At 29.2% G+C, this 23677-nt stretch overlaps 1 protein-coding gene across 5 annotated transcripts in view; it reads right to left on the bottom strand.

Annotated features, from left to right (window-relative positions):
• Positions 1-5530: 5530 nt before the first annotated feature.
• LOC112684345 (arrestin domain-containing protein 3-like) overlaps positions 5531-23677 on the bottom strand; it is a 162113-nt gene continuing 143966 nt past the window's right edge. For all 5 annotated transcript variants that reach the window (XM_025555817.1, XM_025555815.1, XM_025555819.1 and 2 more), the window contains 3 exons: positions 23212-23415; positions 12933-13047; positions 5531-6635 (listed from right to left, as the gene is read on the bottom strand). In XM_025555817.1, the coding sequence (XP_025411602.1) occupies positions 6475-6635; positions 12933-13047; positions 23212-23415 (480 nt within the window). In that variant the 3' untranslated portion in view covers positions 5531-6474. The remainder of the gene's footprint in view (positions 6636-12932; positions 13048-23211; positions 23416-23677) is intronic.

Raw genomic sequence — 23677 nt, 5'->3', positions numbered from 1 at the left:
ACGAATTGATAGTAATCTTATCTAAGATAAGTTATCTATTTGTCGAAGGTCGAACACTCAAAATTTCCACAGATTTACTATTATATTTATATTTATTCGCCAACAATATTACAGTCTATCAGTGAAATTATAATCACTATTAATATTTTTAGAAATTGGATGGAAATTATGATTTTACGAACAAGTGATTTAAACAAGTAGCTTAAATGTATATAAATATAATATGTTGTATACCATTGTTATTGCAAGAAAAAATCTAATTGAAAAAAAATTAAAAATGCATTTTATGCATATTTTAATTTTCAAATAAACACAAAGGATCTAATCTTGATGATTTTCTGGGGAGGTCATGACCCCTATGACCCTCCACTTGGATCTGCGCCTGAATACAAACAGTAAAAATCAAATCACTTTTTAGGAGCCAAAAAACCAAAAATATTTAACACAACATAAAAAACAATCATATCATTAATTATATATATCATATAATCATATAGGTAATTAAAATTATCTAATAATAATAAACTCTTTATAAATCCCGTTCATAATTATAAAATACAATGTATAATTCAATTTAAATTAATCACTCTAATTTTATTTCAAAATATTCAAATTTTAATTAAAATTATTTTTATGTTTCTTTTCAGAACTTGGATTTTTTTTTTTATTCATTTAAATATTCGTTCAATTTACTGCTACTGAGCAATTTATTAAACTCAACACACGCCTGTACTTGTCCACCGGGATACCGGGCGTTTTCATTCAATAATTGAATTAAATAAATCATTTAAAATGTACAGATATGCCGTACGTGTAATATTTTTTAAGCTTTAGAAAATTTAATTTTGACAATATTGGTATTTTAATAAATTTTGACTGTAAAATTTTAATTATTCAATTGTTGTTTTAAAAATATTGATCGTACCCACTCATTTTATGATTTTTTAAATATTTTAATGAACTTTGCACTGTTTATAGGCACTTGAAATTTTTGATTAAAGTTAAACCTATCTTACTAAGAAATTTGATTCTAATAGTATATAACCATACAATAATGCTCGTATTCGTCAACATTTGATCGAAAATATCACGCTTAATGTAATATTAATTTACATTTTGGTACATCATTGGACATTCATCGAATGTAAAAATATATTTTATCATTTACATGGTGGCTTAATAATGAAATATTTTGTACATTTAATTAATTAAATATGAAAAATTTATTAAACTTAAAATGTTTTTAACATAATAATATTAACTGTGCCTTATTGACTAATAGTCAATTGTTCACTGCATTTTATCAAAATAAAAATCAACAGTGGTGATTAACTTCACCGAAGAGTTCTGTACTATAATAGTAACTATTTCTTTTTTCAAACATTTCATATTATTAGCTATTTCTGTTTTATCAAAAGCTTTTGCTCTTCAACATATTTTTTCAAAAAGTTATCGACTATACTTGAAGATATTCTTAACATTTTTTTCCTGTAATGTTTTGACGTTTTATCCCTATATTCAAATTCTCTAGCCATGTCCTGGTCAGAAGCAATAGACTTCTGCTTCTGTAATTGAGTTTTCTCTAAAGATTTCCTAAGTTTAACGATACGCTGTTCTGAAATTCGATAAATATTTGTAGTTTTATGGGTTTTATGTAATATATATATATGACTTTGGACTTATATATCATCTATAAAATAAACTTACTCTTAGGCTTGTCAACCGGGGAAATTGTCTGAGTTAGTTCATATAACTTAATATACTTAGTTTTTATTTTCTTAGATTTTCCAGGTCTTATGTTTGTATTTTTCGGTTTATCACCGAGATTGTTTTCAATTTGTTGTGATCCATTTAAGGTAAGACGTTCTATCGATAAAATGTCCATTACTAATTATTTTAAATCTGATAGTTATTGAATACTTCAACTTTAGCTTGACACTCTTTTATAATATAATTATATGAAATCTATAATACACGTTGATGATTATAATAGTTGAATTTGAATTATTTGAAAAATAATTTGAATTATTGTTAGAACGATCACTTTTATAAGAATGAACAAAAATTAATGTATCAATATATTGTGAAATAATACGTTTCTATGGATACGTATAATGAAAAAAAAAAAATATATATATATATATATAGGTATATATTTAATAATTATATATACGAGTATTTTCGATTTATATGGACTTGAATCAAAGCGTCACCTATTTTATTGCCAATTTATTGAAATCTCGTGGTTTTGTGAATTTTAAGAAAAAATGTTTTTATAACTAGTCTATAAAAATATACCATTTAGCGGAAAAATACATGATTAGTTACACTAACCAATTGTCATTTTCTGCCAAAATATTTTTTTATTATTTTATTATTAAATATTTATTTTACAATTAAGGAAAATCAGTATATATGAGGTAGAAACTATAACAAGTTTTAGGTTGTGTGATTAAAAAGCTATCTATTAGTGATACTTATCTTGGAATTTAGCAAATATAATTAAATAAGAGAGAAGATCTCTACGCTATTTTTATTTAAGCTTGCGACAAGGCAAGTGTTAGCAAATATTGATGGGGGAACTTCATAAATATACAAATTTGCCGACTCCTTTCTAAAACAGAATTCTACAATACTTAACTTAATTTGTTAATGATTGCCGGCCGTATAAATAAATCAATCATAGGTTGGGTTTTTGCACCCTCAATTCCTACCCCTAACACCGGCTCTAGCCTGCGACAAGGATTTCCATGAAATAAAGGAATGTTATTATTACAGACTTTTTATTAGTGGATTTTCGTGATTTTCTTATCTATTTACCAACTACTATCACTATTATTTATTGTTATCCTCACTATAGTTTTTCTTTAAAATTTTACGTTTATTGTTTAATAAATTATATTTCTACTTTTTTTGTTCAAATTATGATTAATGCTGTACCTTAAACTTTATTAAAGAGTTTCTTTTACTTTTTTCTATTTGAAACTTTTGAATTACTTCTGTTAGCATAATAAAGAAATACAATCTCAGAAGATATCAAACATGGTATTATAAAACTAATAGATCCTAGTTTTCCAACATTGAACACATAGTGATAGAAAAATGATTAAAAACTCATTAAACCAGCAGCTATTTCAATAGTTAGAACTGTCCGCGGAGATGAGATTGCTAACAAATTAGAATTAATCCCGCTTTTGGATAACACTGTTAAACGAAAAATAAACCTTATGTCTGAAAATATTTTAAAACAGCTAATATATTAAGTGATAGCAGCAACTTTTCAATAAAAATTGATGAATCAATTGATACACAAAATAACGCAGAATTGATGGTATTTATAAGTTATCGAAGTATTGACGATTTTAGCAAAGAATTTTTATTTTGTGATCCTCTTCTAACAGCGACAACTGGCTTAGATATTTTTAAAAATGTTGATGGATTTTTTCGGAAAAATAATTTAGCGTGGAGTAATTGCGTTAGAATTTGTTCTGACGGTGCACCGGCAATGTTTGGATATCGAATAGGATTTTGTAAACGAGTGAAGGAAGTTAATTCCAATGTTGTAATTATTCATTGTTTCTTACACAGAAAAAATTTGGCTACCAGAGCAATTCAGCCAGAACTTTTTTCAATGCTTCAAGATGTAATTCAAATAATCAATTTTATAAAAGCAAAAGCATTAAACTCAAGAATATTCCATGCCATGTGTGATGAAATGCGATCACAGTTTGTAAATTTACTTTATCATTTGAATGTTCGTTAGTTTTCTCGTGGAAAAATTCTTACCCATGTTAAGTCTTTGCATTTAGAAATATATTTTTTTCTAACGAAAAAAAACCATACATTGGCTGATAAATTCAATGACTAGTCGTGGGTTGCCAAATTGGCTCTTTTAAGTGATATTTTTGGACGGTTATAATTATAGTATAGTTGAATATTGAAATGCAAAGAAAAAATAAGACTATGGTTGATATTGGAGAAAAATATCTTCATACAAATAAAAGTCCGCACTTTGGTGCGAAAAACTGTCATAAAGAAAAATTGCCTCATTTCTTCTTCTAAGTGAAGTTCTTGAAGATTCAACAAAAGTTACATTAGATGACTTAAAATTATTGCTTCAAGAATACTTGAACATATTACAGTTAGAACTCGATTAATATATACCAGAAAATATAGAGCTCATTAAATACAGTTGGGTGAGAAATCCATTTGAAATTTCCGTTCACGAAGTTGGTAAAGATATTTAGATATTTGCGGATTCCAAGAAGAACTTTACGACCTTCAGGCTAATTGAGTTTTAAAAGAAAATTGTTTTCAAAAGTGCCTAACTCAATTTTGGGCACAGTTAAAAGATAAACCTATTTTAACAAGAGAATCTGAAAAACATTACTACCATTCCCAATCACGTATTTATGTGAATCCGGATTTTCTGCTCTAATTGTTATTAAAAGAAAGTATAGAAATCACCTTGAAGCTTATGCTCTATATGCGATATGCGATGTGCACTTTTAATGATTATACATCTAAATATTGAAGAACTTGCTAAGCTAACCTTTAATAATGTTCAGCATCAAGGAAGTAATTAAATTAAGTATTAATTAATTCCATGTTAAATTTGATACAAATAATTTGTTTATACTATTATTAGTCTTAAATTGATCAGTTTTTAATTTATAATTTTTTAAATTTTTTTCATATTGGTGATTTGAGGATATATATATATATATATATATATATATATATATAAGGGTGGTCGTTATTTATATGAGTGACATTTTTTTTTAATACATATTATTCCGTATCCCATAAATTTGTTAAGTTACACGAGAAAGTAATTTTGATGAAATTTGGAAGATGTGAATCAACCCCGAATCAGGGTTGAAATAAGGCAATTTAGGGTGGTTTTAGAGTTTTTTTAGTTTTATTCAAAAAATATAGGAATAAGCATAAAAATGTATTGAAACTTATTTAAAAAAGTACAAAAAAGTATATAACAAAAATTTTCATATTTTTATTATTTTCTAGAAAAAATTTGAATAAAAAAAAAAATAATTTTTTTATCAAAATTTTTTTCCTTTCATTTGAGTATATTTATAAATGGTTTTATAACCGTAATTATTTACGATAAAGTATCTTTTATAAATATTGTATAAAATTTAATTTCCTGAAAAATTGTATTTTATCAGAGTTTTGTTAGAGTAACCGTTATGATATAATAGTTTAATTTACCAGTATCAAAAAAAAAAAAAATTAAATAATAATAATAATAATAATAATAATGATAAATCAAGAATAATTGTTGCTTAGCTCATAAAATATTAATATATTTTGAATATTAATTTATATACTTCAGTTTAAAATATAATATTTTATTATAATTTACATATCGATGGCGTAGCGCACAAGTTTGATAAGTGACATTTTTTTGAAAAATGAGTTAGGATCAAGAAGAAAAAATATAAAATAATTATTTATACATGTATAGTAAAAATGTATTACAAATAATATAGAACACAAATTGTATACATATATTGTTAGGTACATTAAGAATAGTTACGTTAAATAAGAAATTACACGACATACATTGTGCAGTATATCGTCCCAATATGAATTACTAATTGCAACGTTTTGCATGATAATAAATAGATTTATTGAAATTTTCTTAGTATGTTTCGTTATAACTATTGTTTTGATTTATTTTTTATGAAATTAATAAAAATGATAAAAAAAAGCACATAATCTAAGTACCACGGTATTAATGCACACGAGGTATTGAAATTAGTATACTCATTGTATAGCGCACTCTGTGTACGCGTGTGTATACCTATTAGATATTACCTATACATAGTATAGAAGTTAATCATATTCGAACGACACTATTCAATATCGTAATTGTATTCAAACTTAACCAAAAGTTAATATATACAATACATATGTATACACTATACAATGTCGTGATAGCTGGAAATTCTCGGATAACACTATGTTGTTTTAAGTTTTTATCCACGGGCGCACATTTAAGACACTTTTTCAGCTCAAAGGGCATCGAGTAGCATGTAGTTTTCGCTTAAGTGGCACGAACGCGAATGCGCGTTCATTCGAACAAAAGGGAAAATAATTTTTTAAGGACTCGTAAAGATTCTCGAGGATCCGCATTTTTATCCGAACGGTATAAAAATTCGCCGGGGATAAGAGAAACCCTGTGGCCTGCAAGTGGACGAACGCGCCGTCGGTCATTTCGAATCCATATTATATTATAATATTCCGTTGTTAACATCGACCGTTTCGACGACGGTCGTGGACCTCTTTTCACTATTCTCAGATCCAAGAGTTATCGGGATTCGAACGTGTATTGTTTGCACCTACACAAACTTAAAACGGAACCGTTGCGGGGACGAAAGAATGAACAGAACGTATGTCAAGTCAAGTGTGTTTATGTGTGTGTGTGTGTGTGTGTGTGTGTGTGTGTGTTTTTCATGCGGTCCCAGTCGTTGAGCAGTTCGGTTGGCGTACGCTCACGTACACGGGCCGGTACAGGACGATTTGTTCGGTCTGCGACCCGTCGTAAACGTGACCTCCAAGCAAGAACTCCGGTCCGATGTATCTCCCGCCCTCCACGTGGTCGCATGCCACACCTATGTTCAGAAAAATATTATTAAAACGACATGCATTATAAACAGTATCGTTTCAAGTACTACTGTAAAACTTCTTTACAACGGAATCGCTCGAGACCGACTGATTTTTCCGTCATAAAAAAGTTTCCTCTGTAAATGAGAAGATAAAAAAATATATTTAAAAAAAAATTCGAAGTTAGAAGTAAGTATCAAAGTAAATAATTTAAAAACAAACATATTTTAGTTGGTTACATAATAGATCTTTATTTCATCATACAACAGCTATTGTACATTTATAGTTTAGAAATATAATTTATAATATTTGTTTATTTTTTGATTATTAAGGGCAATGTATACTCAAGTATCTTTTGTTAATTATTTCAATTATTCAGTATCACGAGTACATTCAGTATCTTCTGTCATACATGGGAGCCCGTTATAAAGAAGTCTTACTGTATTGCATTTATATAATAATATTTCATAATCACCAGTATTTTTTTTTCGGTGCATAGTGTTTTGGTCTTTATTGATACGTTATTACGATATTTCAGTCTTATGGGGGCCCGTTATAAAAAGGTTTTAATGTATTATATTTACCAATTGAGGGTGAAAACAGAAAGCGGTTTTGTATAGGGAAAACGACGAAAAGTATTTGGGCAATTTTTTTCTATAAAATATCTATAAAAAAACTAAAAATATCTGCAACAACATTTAATCAGAGGAAAATTAAAAACTGTACACAATTGCGTAAATTTCTTAGATTTTACAATAAATTATAATGAAAAAATAAATCGTTTATTTGTAAACGCAAGCACGTGTATAACACAATGTATTGAATTAACTTGATAATATTATAATTTGATTCCGATTTCATTTACGAACCCTCAGTCAAATGACACTAATACATAATTTGAAGTCGCTTCTATATACACGACGAAATCATTTATTTTATGAAACGGATACAAAACGGATATTATACACCTAGAGTGACTTTTTATATTAATCGAGTCTATCCGCATTTTACGCGATAAAAGGTTGTTTTTATTTTGAAAAACAATGTTCAATTTGCTTACATACAACATATAACAAATTGTATCACCATGCAAAATAAAGTCTTATCATTTGGTTTATTTTTATGATTATTTTAATTTATAATTGTATTTATTTGCTTTAGATTCTGAATGAGACAAGAATGTATTAGTTTTACTATGACGTGTGTTTAAATTTTTTAGTTTTAGTGTCTGTAATTCTTTTTTTACGATTTTGATCAGAAGGATTGCTCCGATCATCACCAAATAAAAAGTTTAAGATGGTAAATGGGTTTAACTGAGTGATTATGGAGGTAATTTTTTAAATTTTTCAAACATTTTCTGAATAATTGAGAAAAATGGACAAAATTACAATAAAATTCATGAGAAATGGTTTGAAAATGAACACAACATTTTTCTTCTTAACATTTTCTGTGTAGCCAAAAATGAATTAAAGTCATAAAAAGTTCTATAAGTGTAACAATATGAAATGCTGACGAAATTGAATGTTTCAACGGATTTCCATTAGTTATTCAGTTGTTATTCTATATAATTTATATCAGTTTGGTTCTTTTACTATATCAATCGTTCATCCGATTCAGTCGCGTATTTAGACTTACTTCTAGGGCGGGAACTCAAATGTTTTCTTTAATTCAGGCTCAAAATTTACAAGTAAAATTTTTGGTAATATTTAAATCAAATGAATCCTTAATATTTGTGGTTTTTTTTTTTTAACTTAATGCCGGATCCATTTACAATCGATTTTTGTGTAGTTCTTTTTAAACATCTTTCTGTGTTTTGAAAGTTACGCTTGTCTTTTATTTGATTTTTCACTGAGTATGGACCCGACAAAAAGTCCAATTCATTAAATTTAACATTGACCGTGATGTTACCACTGATCATTGGTACTGATACTGATAAAATATAATACATACATCATCATACGCGTCCGTTCACCTTCAATTATTATATTTCAATAGGTTTTTCTGTAATTTTTCTTATCATTCATTCGTATTTTATGACAAACATTTTTGTAGGAAATCAAAATTGTTAACTAATTCAATTTCGTTATAAAACGATATACATTAAAAACAATTTGAAATGTGCTTCTCATATATAATTGATTCCTTAAATACGGATTCAGAGGGGACTGCCCCCTTCGTCCCTCCCTAAAATACGCCACTGATCCTACTTCTTTCACATAGAATACATTTACGTGAGCAATGGTACATTAATTTTAAGATTATAAGACTAATATAGCAAAATGAATCCCATCCCACTCATCCCAGTACCGCTTTTCACATTTTTTTTTTTTTATTTATCTTGTAAGAAAAACTTCGGTAACTATATGATTATTAATTCTCAGACTTTTAAGTAGTGACAATTAAATATTACTTAAATGTATATTATGGGTGTTTTATTTTCATTTTGTTTCTCAAATCGATTGAATAAATTATTTTATCTTTAAGAACTCGAAACAGTTCAAGTCATATGACAAGGTGTATTATTATGCTATGAATTAATTATTATTAGAATATTATTATTATTCAAGCACAATAATTAAAATTAAACTTGTATTAAAGGGTGAGTGGAAAATTTGTATTTTTCTGATTAGAATTGTGTTGTTTGTATAAGGTCACAATTTCATTTTATGAATGATTCGACTTGTATTTTCATCGATATTTGTTACGTATATTCAACAATGCAACATACATATAATTCCCTATTTTTTCACGTGATAACCCCTTTGAAGGAGCAGTCGGATAATAATGATATATACTTAGAATGATATTACCAGTATGCATTTAATAAAATAAGTAGTGAGGCTATACCAGTGATTATTTTTTTTTTTTTTTTTTGGTGGGGGGGGTAGTGGACAAAAGTGGAAAAAAATTTACAGCATTAGTTTAGTTCAATATTAATCTAAGGCTAGTAACTTCTTGGAGTTAGCATGTTTTTCAATAATCATTCAAAACATAGCTAAGTTATATAGACATTTGTTTTATAGTCATACAGGATTATTTACAATTTTTAGTTGCATATTTTGCATATTTAACTTTTTTCATTTTTAAGTGCATATTAGACCAATTTTGATACAAATATGTAAGTTTTTTTTTTTTTTACCTATTTATTAAAATTATTATTTTTTTTTTTTTATTATTTAAGAAAAATTTACAATCTATAAATAATTTATATAATAAGTAAATATGATGAGATGAATATTACAGGACATGAAAATCTTGAGGGAAGGGAGTGTCCAGTGACACTACTTCCAATTTAAACTTAGTGGGGAGGTAACTTTATAATAATAGCACTAGACATTATTTAATAAATCACGCGGCCATTTGCGTTTGAGGCGACGAGGGGGCAAATCAGGTATTGTGCAAGAAGAGAGTTTAGATATGAGTGGGTTTGGATGGTTAAAGATATTTTTATGAAATTTGTTATAATGATAAGAGGCAAGAGTGGATATTGATGATATGTTAAGATCATGATGTAGGGTGCGGTTGCTGATGTACCAAGGAGCATTAGAGAGGACACGCAGAGATATTGATTGGAATGCTTGGAATTTGATTAGGTTTGAATTTTTAGTGATACCCCACAGTTGTATTCCGTAAGTCATTGCTGGACGTAATATTTGTTTATATATTAGTGTTTTGTTATTTAAAGAGATTTTGGATCGAAGAAGTGGTCTTAATTTGTGAAGCCTGAGGTTAAGGGAAGTTCTTTTAGCTTTGACGTGATTAGCCCAAGTTAGTCTTTTGTCGAGAAGGAGTCCTAGGTATTTAACTGAATTGACAATGGGAATTGTTTGGTTATTTATGTAGACTGGAGGAATTGTTGTAGGCCTGAGGGTAAAAGTGATGTGAGTGGATTTATTTTCATTAACTTTAATTTTCCATAAGCTGAACCAATCTTGTAGTTGGGTTAGGTGATCTTGAAGATTGTTTGTAGTGGTGGCTATTTCGGAGTTGGTTGATATTATGGCTGTGTCATCGGCGAAGGTAGCTAGAGTAGTGTTGATAGACTGTGGTAGATCTGCTGTATATATATTATAGAGAGTCGGGGAAAGAATACTGCCTTGAGGGACGCCTGCTTTTATAGGATGTGGGCCAGAAGTTTCGTCTTCACATCTTACTGAAAAAGTACGGTTTGATAGGAAGGATTTGAGTAAGAGGAATAACGGAGTGGGTAAAAATAATAATTTGAACAGTAGTCCTTCGTGCCGGACCCGATCAAACGCCTGAGCAACATCAAGAAAAATCCCAGAACAAAATTTTTTTTTTTCAAGAGATGAGGCAATAGTGTCGACTAGTCTGTGTAGTTGGTGAAGAGAGGAGTGCTTACTCCTAAAGCCGAATTGAGCGTTTGGAATAATTTGTTTATCGTTAAGTATCGGATAAATTCTTTTTAATATGATTTTTTCTAAAATTTTTGAGAAGGTAGGAAGTAAGCTAATAGGCCTATATGAGGAGGGTTGGTCAGGAGGTTTTCCTGGCTTGTAGATTAGGATGATAACTGAGTGTTTCCAGATGGGAGGGATATAGGATAGACGAAGAATGCTATTGTAAATATAAGTGAGAAGTAAGATTGCTTTCTTAGGCAGGTATTTAGCAATAGTATTGGTTATCAGGTCGTGGCCTGGGGATTTATTATTTTTTAAGTTTTTAATGATATTTAGGACTTCAGAAGGGGAGGTATGTTTTGTAGGGAGACACATTGGGAGAGTGTTTAGGATTGATGCTTCAATATTAGAGCAGTGGCTTCTAGTGAGAAAGTTTGGGTGTGGTGAGAATCTATTTTCAAGATCTGATGCAAATAAGTTTGCTTTGTCAAGATTTGACGAGGCTAGGGAGTTGTCGGGGTACCGTAGGGGAGGTATTTTACTTTTTTCCTTTAGGATGTTTTTAGTGGCTTTCCAAAGAGAGTTGTCTGTATTAGAGAGAGATTCCAAGTAGTTGTGAAATTTGTCAGAATTGTATTTTCGAAGAATATTTTTTAAAGAGTTGTTGAGAGTGTTGAAATTCTTTTTATCACTCGGCAAGTGTGTTCTTTGCCATATACGGCGGGCTCGACGCTTTTCTGTAATGAGTTGTATTATGTGTGAGGGTAAAACATTGGTTGTGTGAGTGGAGGAAGAGTTGTTTTTAGAAGCATCGAGTGCAGCATCTTGAATGATATTTGTGAAACAGTGAACTGCAGTATCTATATCAGATGTGTTCTTTGAGGAGATGTTGAGAGTGATGGCATTTTCTATAGTTTGACTCAATTTTTTCCAGTTTGTTTTTCCCGGAGTGATAGTTGAGCGGTTTTTTGTAGCAGTTGAAGTATCGTTTAGAGTGAGTAATATTGGTGTATGGTCAGAAGAGAGGTCTGAGGAATTGGTAATAATATACTTTATATGGCTAGGGAGCGTAGTGATAAAAAAGTCTAGAACGTCGGGACGTCTATTGGCATGTGAGGGCCAATATGTAGGGTAAGGAGGAGATATTATTTTAAGATAATATGTAAGTTTTAAAAATATTTAATAAAAAATTATAAGGACAATTATTCGTTACTACAAGTTTTTTTTACTATAAAATAAAATTTATATATATATATGAGACCTGGTTTAAATTTTTAAATAAACACCATTTAGCAAAAACCAATATTTATTAAATAATTTAAAGTTTAAAGTTTAAACAACAAATTCTAAACTCCGCTTCGTCTTATTTGCGAAGCGGTCTATCACTAACTGTATTATATTATTTACATCTTTGTGAACATGTATTTTATAATGTTTACATTTTACACAACAAACGCGTGTATACCATAGAAATTAATAAAACTGTTGGAGAATGGAAAATGAATATCTAGCAGTAACAACAGACTTTGGGCCTTGGAGGTGGCAAATACCCCTTTGCCCCCCTGGATCCACTCCTTAGCTATACTTTGTCCGTTCCGCAATGTTGTTTCTGTTGAAGATTTTAATCGGTTAGAACTTTTGGGGTTGTATGTGTAGTTTACTAGGGATAATGTATTTTAAAACTAAATAAACAGCACATAAATTGCCGTTGTATAATCATTACAAAACGAAAATGTGTCCGATGATTTTTTATTTTAAAAAGTGTTATGGTTTTATAAGTGTAGGAATAAAAAAGCATACCCATTCCGGGCCACCGTGAAAGAAAACCTTTAATAGACGTGTCTTGTTGATCAATTCATTGCATAGATTATTACAACTATTGCAATATATATTAATATAATAATGTATGTATGATAAAAAAATGTACATTTCTCGCATACTTACTGTAGAAAATCTGTGGAGTTTTATTGCAGTTTGGTATCCTGAACGGCACCGTGGCTATTGTTATAGGGAATGTTATATTGAGGTCTTCGTCTCCTTTGCCCAAGTCCACGCAAACCTAAAACATGATTATTGTATAGAAATGAATTGTAAATAATCGTATATTACAGATGGTTAAAGGCAGTTCCATATGTGAAATCGAGAAAAGTTTCCGTTTTAAAATAAGAATAGAAAGTTTTTTTTTATTCTATACAATGACCCAATAGGTTTTTTTTCGATTGCAATCTTATAATTTTTTTTAAACGAAACTAAATTCAAGTAGGTTTTCAAGTGAGTTTGAAGTCTTGGAAATTATAAACTATATCAAAAGAAAAAATAACGCAAATCATCTATAGTGTTATGGACTATGTGCAGTAGTATTAAATTCTTTAACTCAAATCGTTTGGGAATTAAACTCGCTCCCCTTCACCGATAATCATCAACGAGACCACCGATTTTTTCGATATTGAACTACAAGGTTGATATCAAACGTCTTAAATTTTTTCGATGTTTTTGTCTACTGATTGTATATTTACTATACATAACACGCATGATAGTCGGGTTGATTAATTTCGAGTGAACGTTTTCTTTATTCATTTATTCGAGAACATAATCAGACTGAACAAATTTGCGTAGGGCTAACGAGATCAGAATTTACAATAAAATATTTAAACATACCATTGTATGTAAAATATATAAATTATTGTCTTTGGTTTATCATTGTTTCTATTTCAACACAACTATGTTTCATTTAAAATTATGTATATATGTATATATCTGTTACAGATTTAATATTAATTAGTTGTTATAATTTTTACAAACGTTTGACAGTTTGACGTTTACAAACGTTGTACATTCATATGTACATTTTGATTATGACATACAATATTTTATAAAGCAGTGGTCGGCAACCGGTGATCCGCATTAAATTCCAAAATTATAAAATTTCATTGAATGTGAGCATACTAGTTGCTTCCCAAAATATATGAATTCTTCCAATCCTTATGGTAAATAAAAAGATTATTATACACTATAGTGTATAACTATAGTTACTATAGTAGATGACTAGGTAGTTCATATTAAGTTGCTTTTCGTATAGAATTAAGTAGTGGTTCTTATACTTAATAATAATGATATATTACAATTATATACAATTTTATACAATTATAGTTATTATATATTTATATAAATAATAAGTACACAATTATATTAAAAATGCAAGAAAAAATTTGATAATTTTATAATAATAAATCAATAAAAAAACAGGTGATTGTACTTATAATTAGTCAATAAAACAAAAATATGGTAATATAATGGTAAAAAAAAATACTTATAACATTGTTTACGTTTATATTTTTATATTTTATCGTAGGGTTGTTAGAAGAGAGCAAAATATGTGTAAAATTGGATAGTATAATATATATTATAATTTTAAATATTATTTAAGAACATCAAAAAAAAATAGGTGGTGATTGTCGTGTCGGTTCTTTCAAAATTGAGGTAATTGTTTAGTTGGAACTTGGATATAATCATGCGGGTCGCTGTATTCTATTTTTCCCGGGCCGGTCAGATTATGCCTATTCGCCCCTGACTGTTACAGAAAAAAATTCCAGGCTATATTGATTTTAAATCAATCAATGACATAATGAGTGGCAGACACCCTTCTAAAAATTTGGAATTATCGCCTTCTGATATTATGCGCTTCAATATGTTTTAATCGACCGATGTAGGTTAATGTGAAACGATCATTTAGTCGTTTTAAAAATCGTTTTAGATCTAATAGGCGACGTTTAATATTTGATAATTTAAAAGATATTGTAATAATTCAATGCAAAAAATCATTTTGATAATTTAATAATTATATTATTATTTTTTTTTAAATTAAATTTTTTTCTCACATACTTGGATATTTTTAGCACATATTTTAGAAATTATACTTACATACATATGTACATATTTCTGTATTTTTATTACATATAAATCCGTTTCTTAATCATTACATTTACGTTTGTAACCCATACCAACTTTTCTCTTAGCTTTCATAGCGTTAACAACACTGTATTTATTTTATAGAAATATCAGTAACCTTAACTCTTTGCCAAGCCTGTTCTTTCAATAATTTATCAGCTTTATGTCTAATATCTAAGATATTACAGTTTTCATAAGCAATGTCTTGTGTTCGTCAAGCAGAGTCTAACAGATTGATTCCCATATCTCCTCTAGCTAATCTCTCCTTTAACTTGGTACCAGGTCCACAATAACTATATCCAGGCATATAAGCTTCGAATGGAAGTCTATTTATAACAGAATTTAAAAAGCCTTTACCAGTTTTAGCACACTAAACTTTGTGAGTTGAACGCATTATACTGAACTGGTTTATATTTTAAAACTATAAGATATTTATATGTGGGAGGAAAAAATGAGATTAATTGAGCAAAAAAATAAATTTAACATTGAAAATGTAGATGTACAAATTATTAAAAAGCCGTCAAGACATGACCTGTTATTACCGGATAGTATACGTGGAATATTTGTAGGACCTTCAGGATCTGGGAAGACAAATGTTATTTTCAATTTTGTTTCTCACAGAAATGAGTTAAGATTTGAAAACATTTATTTATACTCTAAAACACCAAACCAGGAGAAATATAGGTTATTATAAAACATTGTAGATAGTACTCGTATTAAATGTGTTCATTTATATACGTTTCAAATGCTGATAGTCATAAAACCAAATTTAATTAAAAAAAATTCAATTTTTATATTTGATGACGTAATTTGCGATAGACAGACACCTACTCGTAGTATGAGAAGACATTTTGGTTCTAATTCTATATTTTATTTAGCACAAATGTACTCGAAAATGCCAAAAAATCTAGTGAGAGACAATGCAAACTTTTTAATATTATTTTAGCAGGATGATAAAAATCTACGTCATATTTTCGATGACCATTATTTTGCAGACATTAATTCCATAGATATTATATAATCCATTGATTGTATATTGTAACGAGTATGGTATGCTCGTACATCCTGCGAAGACTCACAACGCGCAGCATGGCGGAATGTTAAACACACTAATTGAATAAGGGGCCAATATAACAACACCAAAGACCTTGGTATTCAGATAGTCAGTTCTAAGTCAGATTATTCATAATTATTAACGGTTAACATATAAAATTTACAAATATTATTAAAACACGAATTTAAAAAATGTTCATATGTATCGATACATATGAATATCATCAGAACAAGACGTAAAATAATATAAAGTAAGTGAGATATTAGTTCTCCAGCACCCGACTATCATACTTCGAAGTGAGCATAAAAGGGCACCAGGAACACATCGAAAATCAACCTTTTTTGGCAGTACCGCTCTTTACTGTGACTAGTACGGCACTGTTCAAATCATTCGGCGACCAATCGGCAATTTGTTATTGATAAGCTAATGATTTGGACGGAGTTTATTAGCATATGTAAGGAGTAGGTACCCCAAAACCATTAGCCGAGTTGCACCACACGAACCTGCCACCGACCGAGTTTCACTTTACGGACTCACTACCTTCCACCACCAGTTAAACTGCACGGACCTACTTTCCACCACCGCCCGAGCTGCACAACACGGACATAATTTTTCGTCGGAAAGAAAACATATTCACAACGAGATTATCGATACAACTCCACATATACATATCAAGTATAGTTATTAAATATCCAGTGAATTGATCGTAAATTAATGTGTCATTGTAAATGGATAAATAAATTCATCTTTACCTTGTAAACACCTGAAGGTGTTATGTTTGTTATTTTTGTTAATGTGTATAATAACATGTATTAAATAAATAAAATTGTAACAATATTTCAATTAAATCTAGGTAATTAATTAATTAGCTGGCTAATTAATGTAATAATTGAGACTGTTACAATATGATTCCATAGATTGTATATAATTCCATAGCTATTTTATAGTTCCATAAATTGTATATAATTCCATAGATTCTATATGATTATATTGATATAAGATATTATTTTTAAAATCTGTTTGTACATTTTAAATAAATTAAAGTCATTAAGAGTATTTACAGAAAAAAAAAATCATTATAGAATATTTTATAATTTAAAATTTTTTTTAATATTATTTTCTTCCTTTTTGGTATTCAACCATTCAATTTGAATAATAATTTGAAGGCCTTTCACATAACAATGTTTCATTGACTGTTTTTTTTTTTATTGAGTTACTTATTTCTTGTCTATTAAGTACTTGTTCAGATAATAGAAATAGTTCATGATTATTATAGTTCAACTTACTTTTGTTCAATAATACTTTGTCATTTTTATCTAATTTAAAAAAAGCTTTAACACATTTTTGTCGTGCAGTTCAACCGTTCTGTGTTGAAGGCTATCTTCTTTTAAAAACTAAATTTAAAATCTTTTATAATTTTAACACATTTGTCCTATTAACTAAACATGTTTTACTTTGATCCTTTCTATAAATTAATTCAAACATTTTAAATCTTTTAATAATTTATAAAAATAAAATTGTACAATGAGGACGATTGTTAAAAATCAACTAAACAATATTCAATAATTTACGATATCGTATATTATTTTTTATAGTCTGGTTTGGATTACATCTTATTACAAAAAAATATATTTTCTTAATATTTAGTTGTATAGGTATATTCGTATTAAATATGGAATATAAAAAAAGTCATAAATTACGATTTTGAAATTACAAACTTATTTTTATACATCAAGTTTTAAAATGTTTGGAACCACTTGTACATATATTATCTACCCATTAGGCAACTAGTACTAGACCCTTTTCGTTTACGATCAAATTTTAGGTACTTTGGGAGGATATTCGTATATAGTCAGGAGGAAATCGTATAAAAATTATTAACCTTTTTGACTTCGGGAGGCAGTTAGTATATGCCCGAATATCATATCAATTTTTTGTATTGTCTGGCCTGTGAACCTTTTTTTAATTTATGAACGTGGCCCAAGGATCCAAAAAGATTGCCGAACACTAATATAAATACAAAACAGTCGTAGAATTTTCAGATATAATTAACTATAAACATCATATAATGTGCTAATGTGCAGATAAGATAGTAATCTGCTTAGTATAACGCAGTTCTTTTGTGTACCTTGAATTCATTTAGCCGATTGATCTGCAAATTAAACAGTACGGAAGAGATAAAAATATATAGTGTAAACAGTGTGTAGTCCCCCAGGGTACTGCATGGGTAAACCACGTACAATATTAAAGCTTCACGATTAATTATGTGTTTCATAGAATTATCACGTCATAGTACCCGACCACTACATCGTTGGAAGGCAGTGGCGTGGCAAAGGTATTATTTTGGAACAATCGCTCCTTAATAATTTAGTGGTACTATCCTAGGAATTATAAAAGTACCTATATTCAATATCGTAACTTATAAGAATACATCATCGGTGTGTAATAAATAAATAAATTAAGTACTTGCGAATTACGAATGTCTGCTCAAATAGATTTAATATTTTTTAAATAATAAATATTACATTTTAGTGAGTTGTACAAAGCCTCCAGTGTGTGTGTGTATGTATGTGTGTGTGTGTGTGTGTGTGTGTGTGTGTGTGTGCATATGTATCTGTGTGGGGATATGGGTACCTTTTATACATTTTTGCTCCTTACCAAAAATTAATTCAAAACGTCACTGTTGTAGGGAGACGGGCTAGTAGTAGTATTACGCATAGTAGCGTACGTATCATAATATTACATACATCAGTTGTGCGTCGCTTTATGTTGAGAAAACTTATCCCCAACAAACCAGACGAAAATATAAATTGTATTGAAAATGATTGATGATACAGAAACAATACTTTTGCATTGGCAAGGCATCCTCTTTGCGAATGCACGGTTTTTTGTTCCTAACCTAAACGGGATTGTTACGTCTAAAGCGTACCATACACATACCGATCGTTTTGTCGATTTGTTGAAGTACAAATTGATCAACGAATTGACTATCTACTATTCATTATACACGAAACTACCAAATTATCGACTTGTATATCAACTTCTATAGTTTGGTAACTAACCAAGTTTGGAATTTGGTAATATTCAGTTCGTCGTAGACTGCAAATTTGGTGATACATTCTTTGTGCTGTTTATTTATTTTTAAAGTATAGCTAATCGTTAAGAAATAAGTATAAAGTATGACGACCATAGAAAAATAATTTTTAATCACTATCGGATTCTTTTAATGCATAGAAGATAATTATTATATATTATTATATTAATCACGATTAGCTTCTGGATATTTGTTTTTGGATTTTTGCATTAATTCATCCAATTCTACATTTCTTAAGTGCCTATTTTTATTAAGATCACTTTTAATCTTCCACAGAGCTGGATGTTTTTCATAAATTTCTATAAACTCCATTGGAAACTTTTTGTTCCACTCGAATGCTATTTTTAACAATTAAAACACAATAAAAAAAAAAAATTGTAATCTTTAATAAAGACGAAACCCTCTGAATGCGCACAAACTGACTAAATTTTAATTCTAGAATAGCAGGATTGTCGCATTGGTTTAATTACTCCACACACGTGTCAATATGCGTCAACCTGTTTACCAATTGACCTGTCGATACTTCCAAAGCATCGATTGGTTGTCAAACATTACTATTATACACCTATTAATTTATCTGTCAATCTTACATTTGTCAGCAAATCGATAAACCGAGCTTGAAAAACCACATTCTTTATTTTCGGATAATTAAAATGGAAGATATATATTTTTTCTCTACAGTTTCATAAGTAAATGTTAGAATATTTTAAGTTATTTTTATTCTGTAATTTTTTATTGAATAAAATATTTTTTTTTTTTTTTTATTAAATGTTTTATTCAATCTGTTACAAAAAAGAACAATAAGAACAATTGAGGAAGTAAGAAGAAAAAAAAAAAAAAAATTAAATTATAACGAGGTAAATTATAAATTATATAAATTATATAATATATTATATAAATTATAAAATATAATTTATTTTTATACTTATTAGGATTTAATTTTACATAACAATACATTGAAATTGGCTTTTGTTCTTTTTTCTTCGTTAAATGGATCCACTTGCATATTTTTTATTAATTTTAACTGCGTTATCCTCTTCAAATACTAATTCAATAGTAACAAGCACAGCCGTATTCAAATTAGTTATAATGTACAACACATTGTATTCTCGTGTGAATGAAAAATTTATATTATAACATAAGCGTTCATAATTTTTTTTAAATAACATTACTGCAGTTGAGTCATAGTATAACGGTTTGGGAAAAGATTATAGAGAGGTGAATAAGAAGTAAGCAGTGGCGTATTTACGAGGGGGTCCATGAGATCCGGATCCTCCCTATTGTTTCCATAAATACCTAATGTTTATTTAATTTATTAATTCTTATTATTTTCGTTTATAAATAAGAAAAATTAAAATTTGAATTAAAATTAAATTAAAATTAAAATAAAATTTGGGTATACAAAATCTAATATTTTAATAAAATTTAGCAAATGTTATTGGTGCAGAACAGAGACTAAAATATATACTTTTTCGTACTGTATACTTAAGGATTTTGTAATACTTCCCTTTCAAACGTTACCAATAATGAGTTATCACAGTTAAAATAGTTGGTATTTTAGATTTTGCTGATGATACATTTTGAAATTTTAAAAATATGTAATATAATTTAATAAAAAAATGTATAATTAAAACAAATACCATAATATAGAGAATAGAACCATAATACGCTTTTTAATTTTGTACCACACACTTAACATTTCGTATTACACAAAGTGTGTCGTCCTGCACATAAATACTGCACGTAAAGTTAACGATATTTTTAATTTAATTTTTTAACTTAGTTGATGTAATTCTCATGTGCATTAACTTAACTGAGTTAAAAAAAACCAAACTATAAAATAAATATTAAATGAATTTCATAAAGGACTTAATTTTAACACTTAATTACATACATCAAGGAGTAAGGACTCAGTTGATTGAAGTAAAAAAAAAAAAAAAAGTAAATTAGGTTCTTTTATTTTGTCGAAACGTTTATGACTTAACTGCTCGCTTTATTTTAACATAAAACATGATTAGGTTACTTACTACTGATATTTTGACGCGACTCACTACAACCAATATTGACGGGATACCTGATATTTTCGTATTAAACCAATAAACGAGAGTGCTGCAAAGTTTTTCGTAAGATATATTATATCGGTAAAAGTTTAATACATACTGAATTAAATCGATTTCTACGTATGACTTTTAATCACATTATGCGACGTTAAATGTATGAAAACCACGTAAATCTTCACAAAAGTCACCAGCGACCAAATTTACGTATTTAATCACAAACCATCCGGATTCACGAAGATAATCGAATAAAAGTACATGTTAAGGACTGACGCAACTAGACACTAGGGGGCCCTAAAGTCAAATATAAAAAGGAATAAAAATTTAAATGGTCTTAAAAAATCCCCGCTTCCTTCCCTTCCATAAGATAATCAAAATCATTGTACCGTTAAAAATTTCATAAGATCCAAAATAATTCTAACTTTTTTTAAATATCATAAACTTTTAAGGTAAAATCAGTATTAATATTTTAAGAGCTCTTTGTAAAAAAACTATATACAAAATACTTAACCTAAGTTTAATTACTGCTAATAGTACCCATCCTCGTGACACCACTCCCCCGCTTATCGGCTATGACTTGTCGAGTCGTGATAACGAATTTCTATAAATAGGAATAAAATTGGAAATCTCAAACACTATACTTGGCTTCCATTTATTATTTAATGATGGTAAAAATTTTATAATTTTATTAAATCAATAACTTGTACTTTTTTTATATACTCCATAAGATGTTAAAAATAACAATTAAAGTATAATTATAGAAGAAATATATAATTTTAAGCTATATATAGATGTTTATAGTAAAATATAGGAAAAATCCAATTTTATTGTTTGTTCGCCAAGCAACAACTTGCATTATTAAGGGGCTCTCGATAAACTAGGGGCCCCAAAGATTCACTTTAGTTGCGCCACTGCATGTAAGGTTCAATGTACCTTAGGTACATACATGACGATAACACATCATGATATCTTCACAGTACGTATGCGAGGTATGCGGCCCTTAACATTACAAATTGAACAGTCGTTCTAGCATATGTAAACTCCGACGTGGTTGTCCATACAATTTTATAGATTAGCCCTTTATTTTATATGTATTATTATTATTATTATTTTCTGTCTTTAACCGTTCATTAAAATTTATGATTTTTTTACAAAAAAATATTTGTAACACAACTATATGTTAGATATCGTTTAAATTGTTGCCAAAAATAATAATATTTATCACTGTTTTGTTGACGAAAGTCAGAACAATTTATCAATAAAAAAAAAAAATAAAAAAAAATACGCGGTTCACAAACCTTAGATTTTGGACCCTTGTAGGAAATAAAATGCATACAAAATATCGTAAAGCACTAGTTTATTCAACCTGAACTAAGTATAAAAAATATATCAATATATTGTTTTATAATAATTTCAAAAGAAACGCTTTGCTCAGTGGCGTAGTTATACAGGGAGGGGCCCCGGTGCCGTATGGCTCACAAACTGATATTATCCTTACATGAAAATTCAAAGGCATTTTATTGTTTTTTTTTCTTTTAATGTGAATAATTTTTTATTACGAAATGATAAATAAAATTAGTTGCCAGATAATTAACAGATGTGCAGAGTAAAAAGAAAATGCCGTTTATTAGGAGGTACCTATTATAAAAAAACAAACAAATATTGTGTGTATTATTATTATTCTGTTTCAATACTGATTGTTATTGGAACCACTACGTACGATTAGGAAAGTTAAATAACATCAACATAGTTAATTATTTTAGGGAAGTATAGTTTCAGAAATATTCAAGGTGCCCCCTATGCTCCGGAGCCCCAGGGCATTACCCCGCTTCACCCAATGTTAGCTACGCCATTGGCTTTGCTGGTAATGAAAAAGAAAGAAAAAATAGTGAACTTGTGAAAGGTTTGAGAACTTCACTGATGTACAGTACCCGAGCTAATATGCCGACGCATTTGTGAACACGTGATGTCACGCTCTCGAAATGAAAAGAGTTACCAAAAAAAAATATTGCGCATAGAATTACGGGCTACTTATAACTGTTCATGGTAATCGCATGCGGTATTGGTTACCTTAAGTACGTAATTTATTTGCAATAATCTGCAGCTGCCGATCAACGTCGGCGGCATGACCGGCAGGACTAGGCCATCGGCAGAATCCCATTGAGATTCGCTCCCAGTGCGTATCGACTCGCCAATATACTCGAGCACTAAATGTTGCACGTCTTTTTGGTTTTGTACACCCAGCATACCGCGATCTACTGAATAGTGTACGTTCTGAAAATAGCGATAAATATTAATAATAATGATAAGATCTGTCCGTGGATAAGTATTTCGGAGCTGCATGTCCCTAGCCCCCCCACCTCGGACTTTCGACTTCAAATTTTTACAGTCGTTTGAGTTTCGTTTGTGCTTGTTTGTGCTTTTATTCCCATCGTTCGTGCTTAACCCGTTTCCGAGTTATCGAACTTTCAAGGTGGGGAGATTGGGGACATGCTCAGCCCCCCCCACTACCTCGGACTTTCGAGTTCAAATTTTT

This window comes from Sipha flava, unplaced genomic scaffold, assembly GCF_003268045.1.
Source record: "Sipha flava isolate LNK unplaced genomic scaffold, YSA_version1 249_pilon_pilon, whole genome shotgun sequence".
Taxonomy (NCBI): Eukaryota; Metazoa; Arthropoda; class Insecta; order Hemiptera; family Aphididae; genus Sipha; species Sipha flava.
The sequence above is the reverse complement of the archived record's forward strand: the minus strand, read 5'-3'. Positions and strand labels throughout refer to the sequence as shown.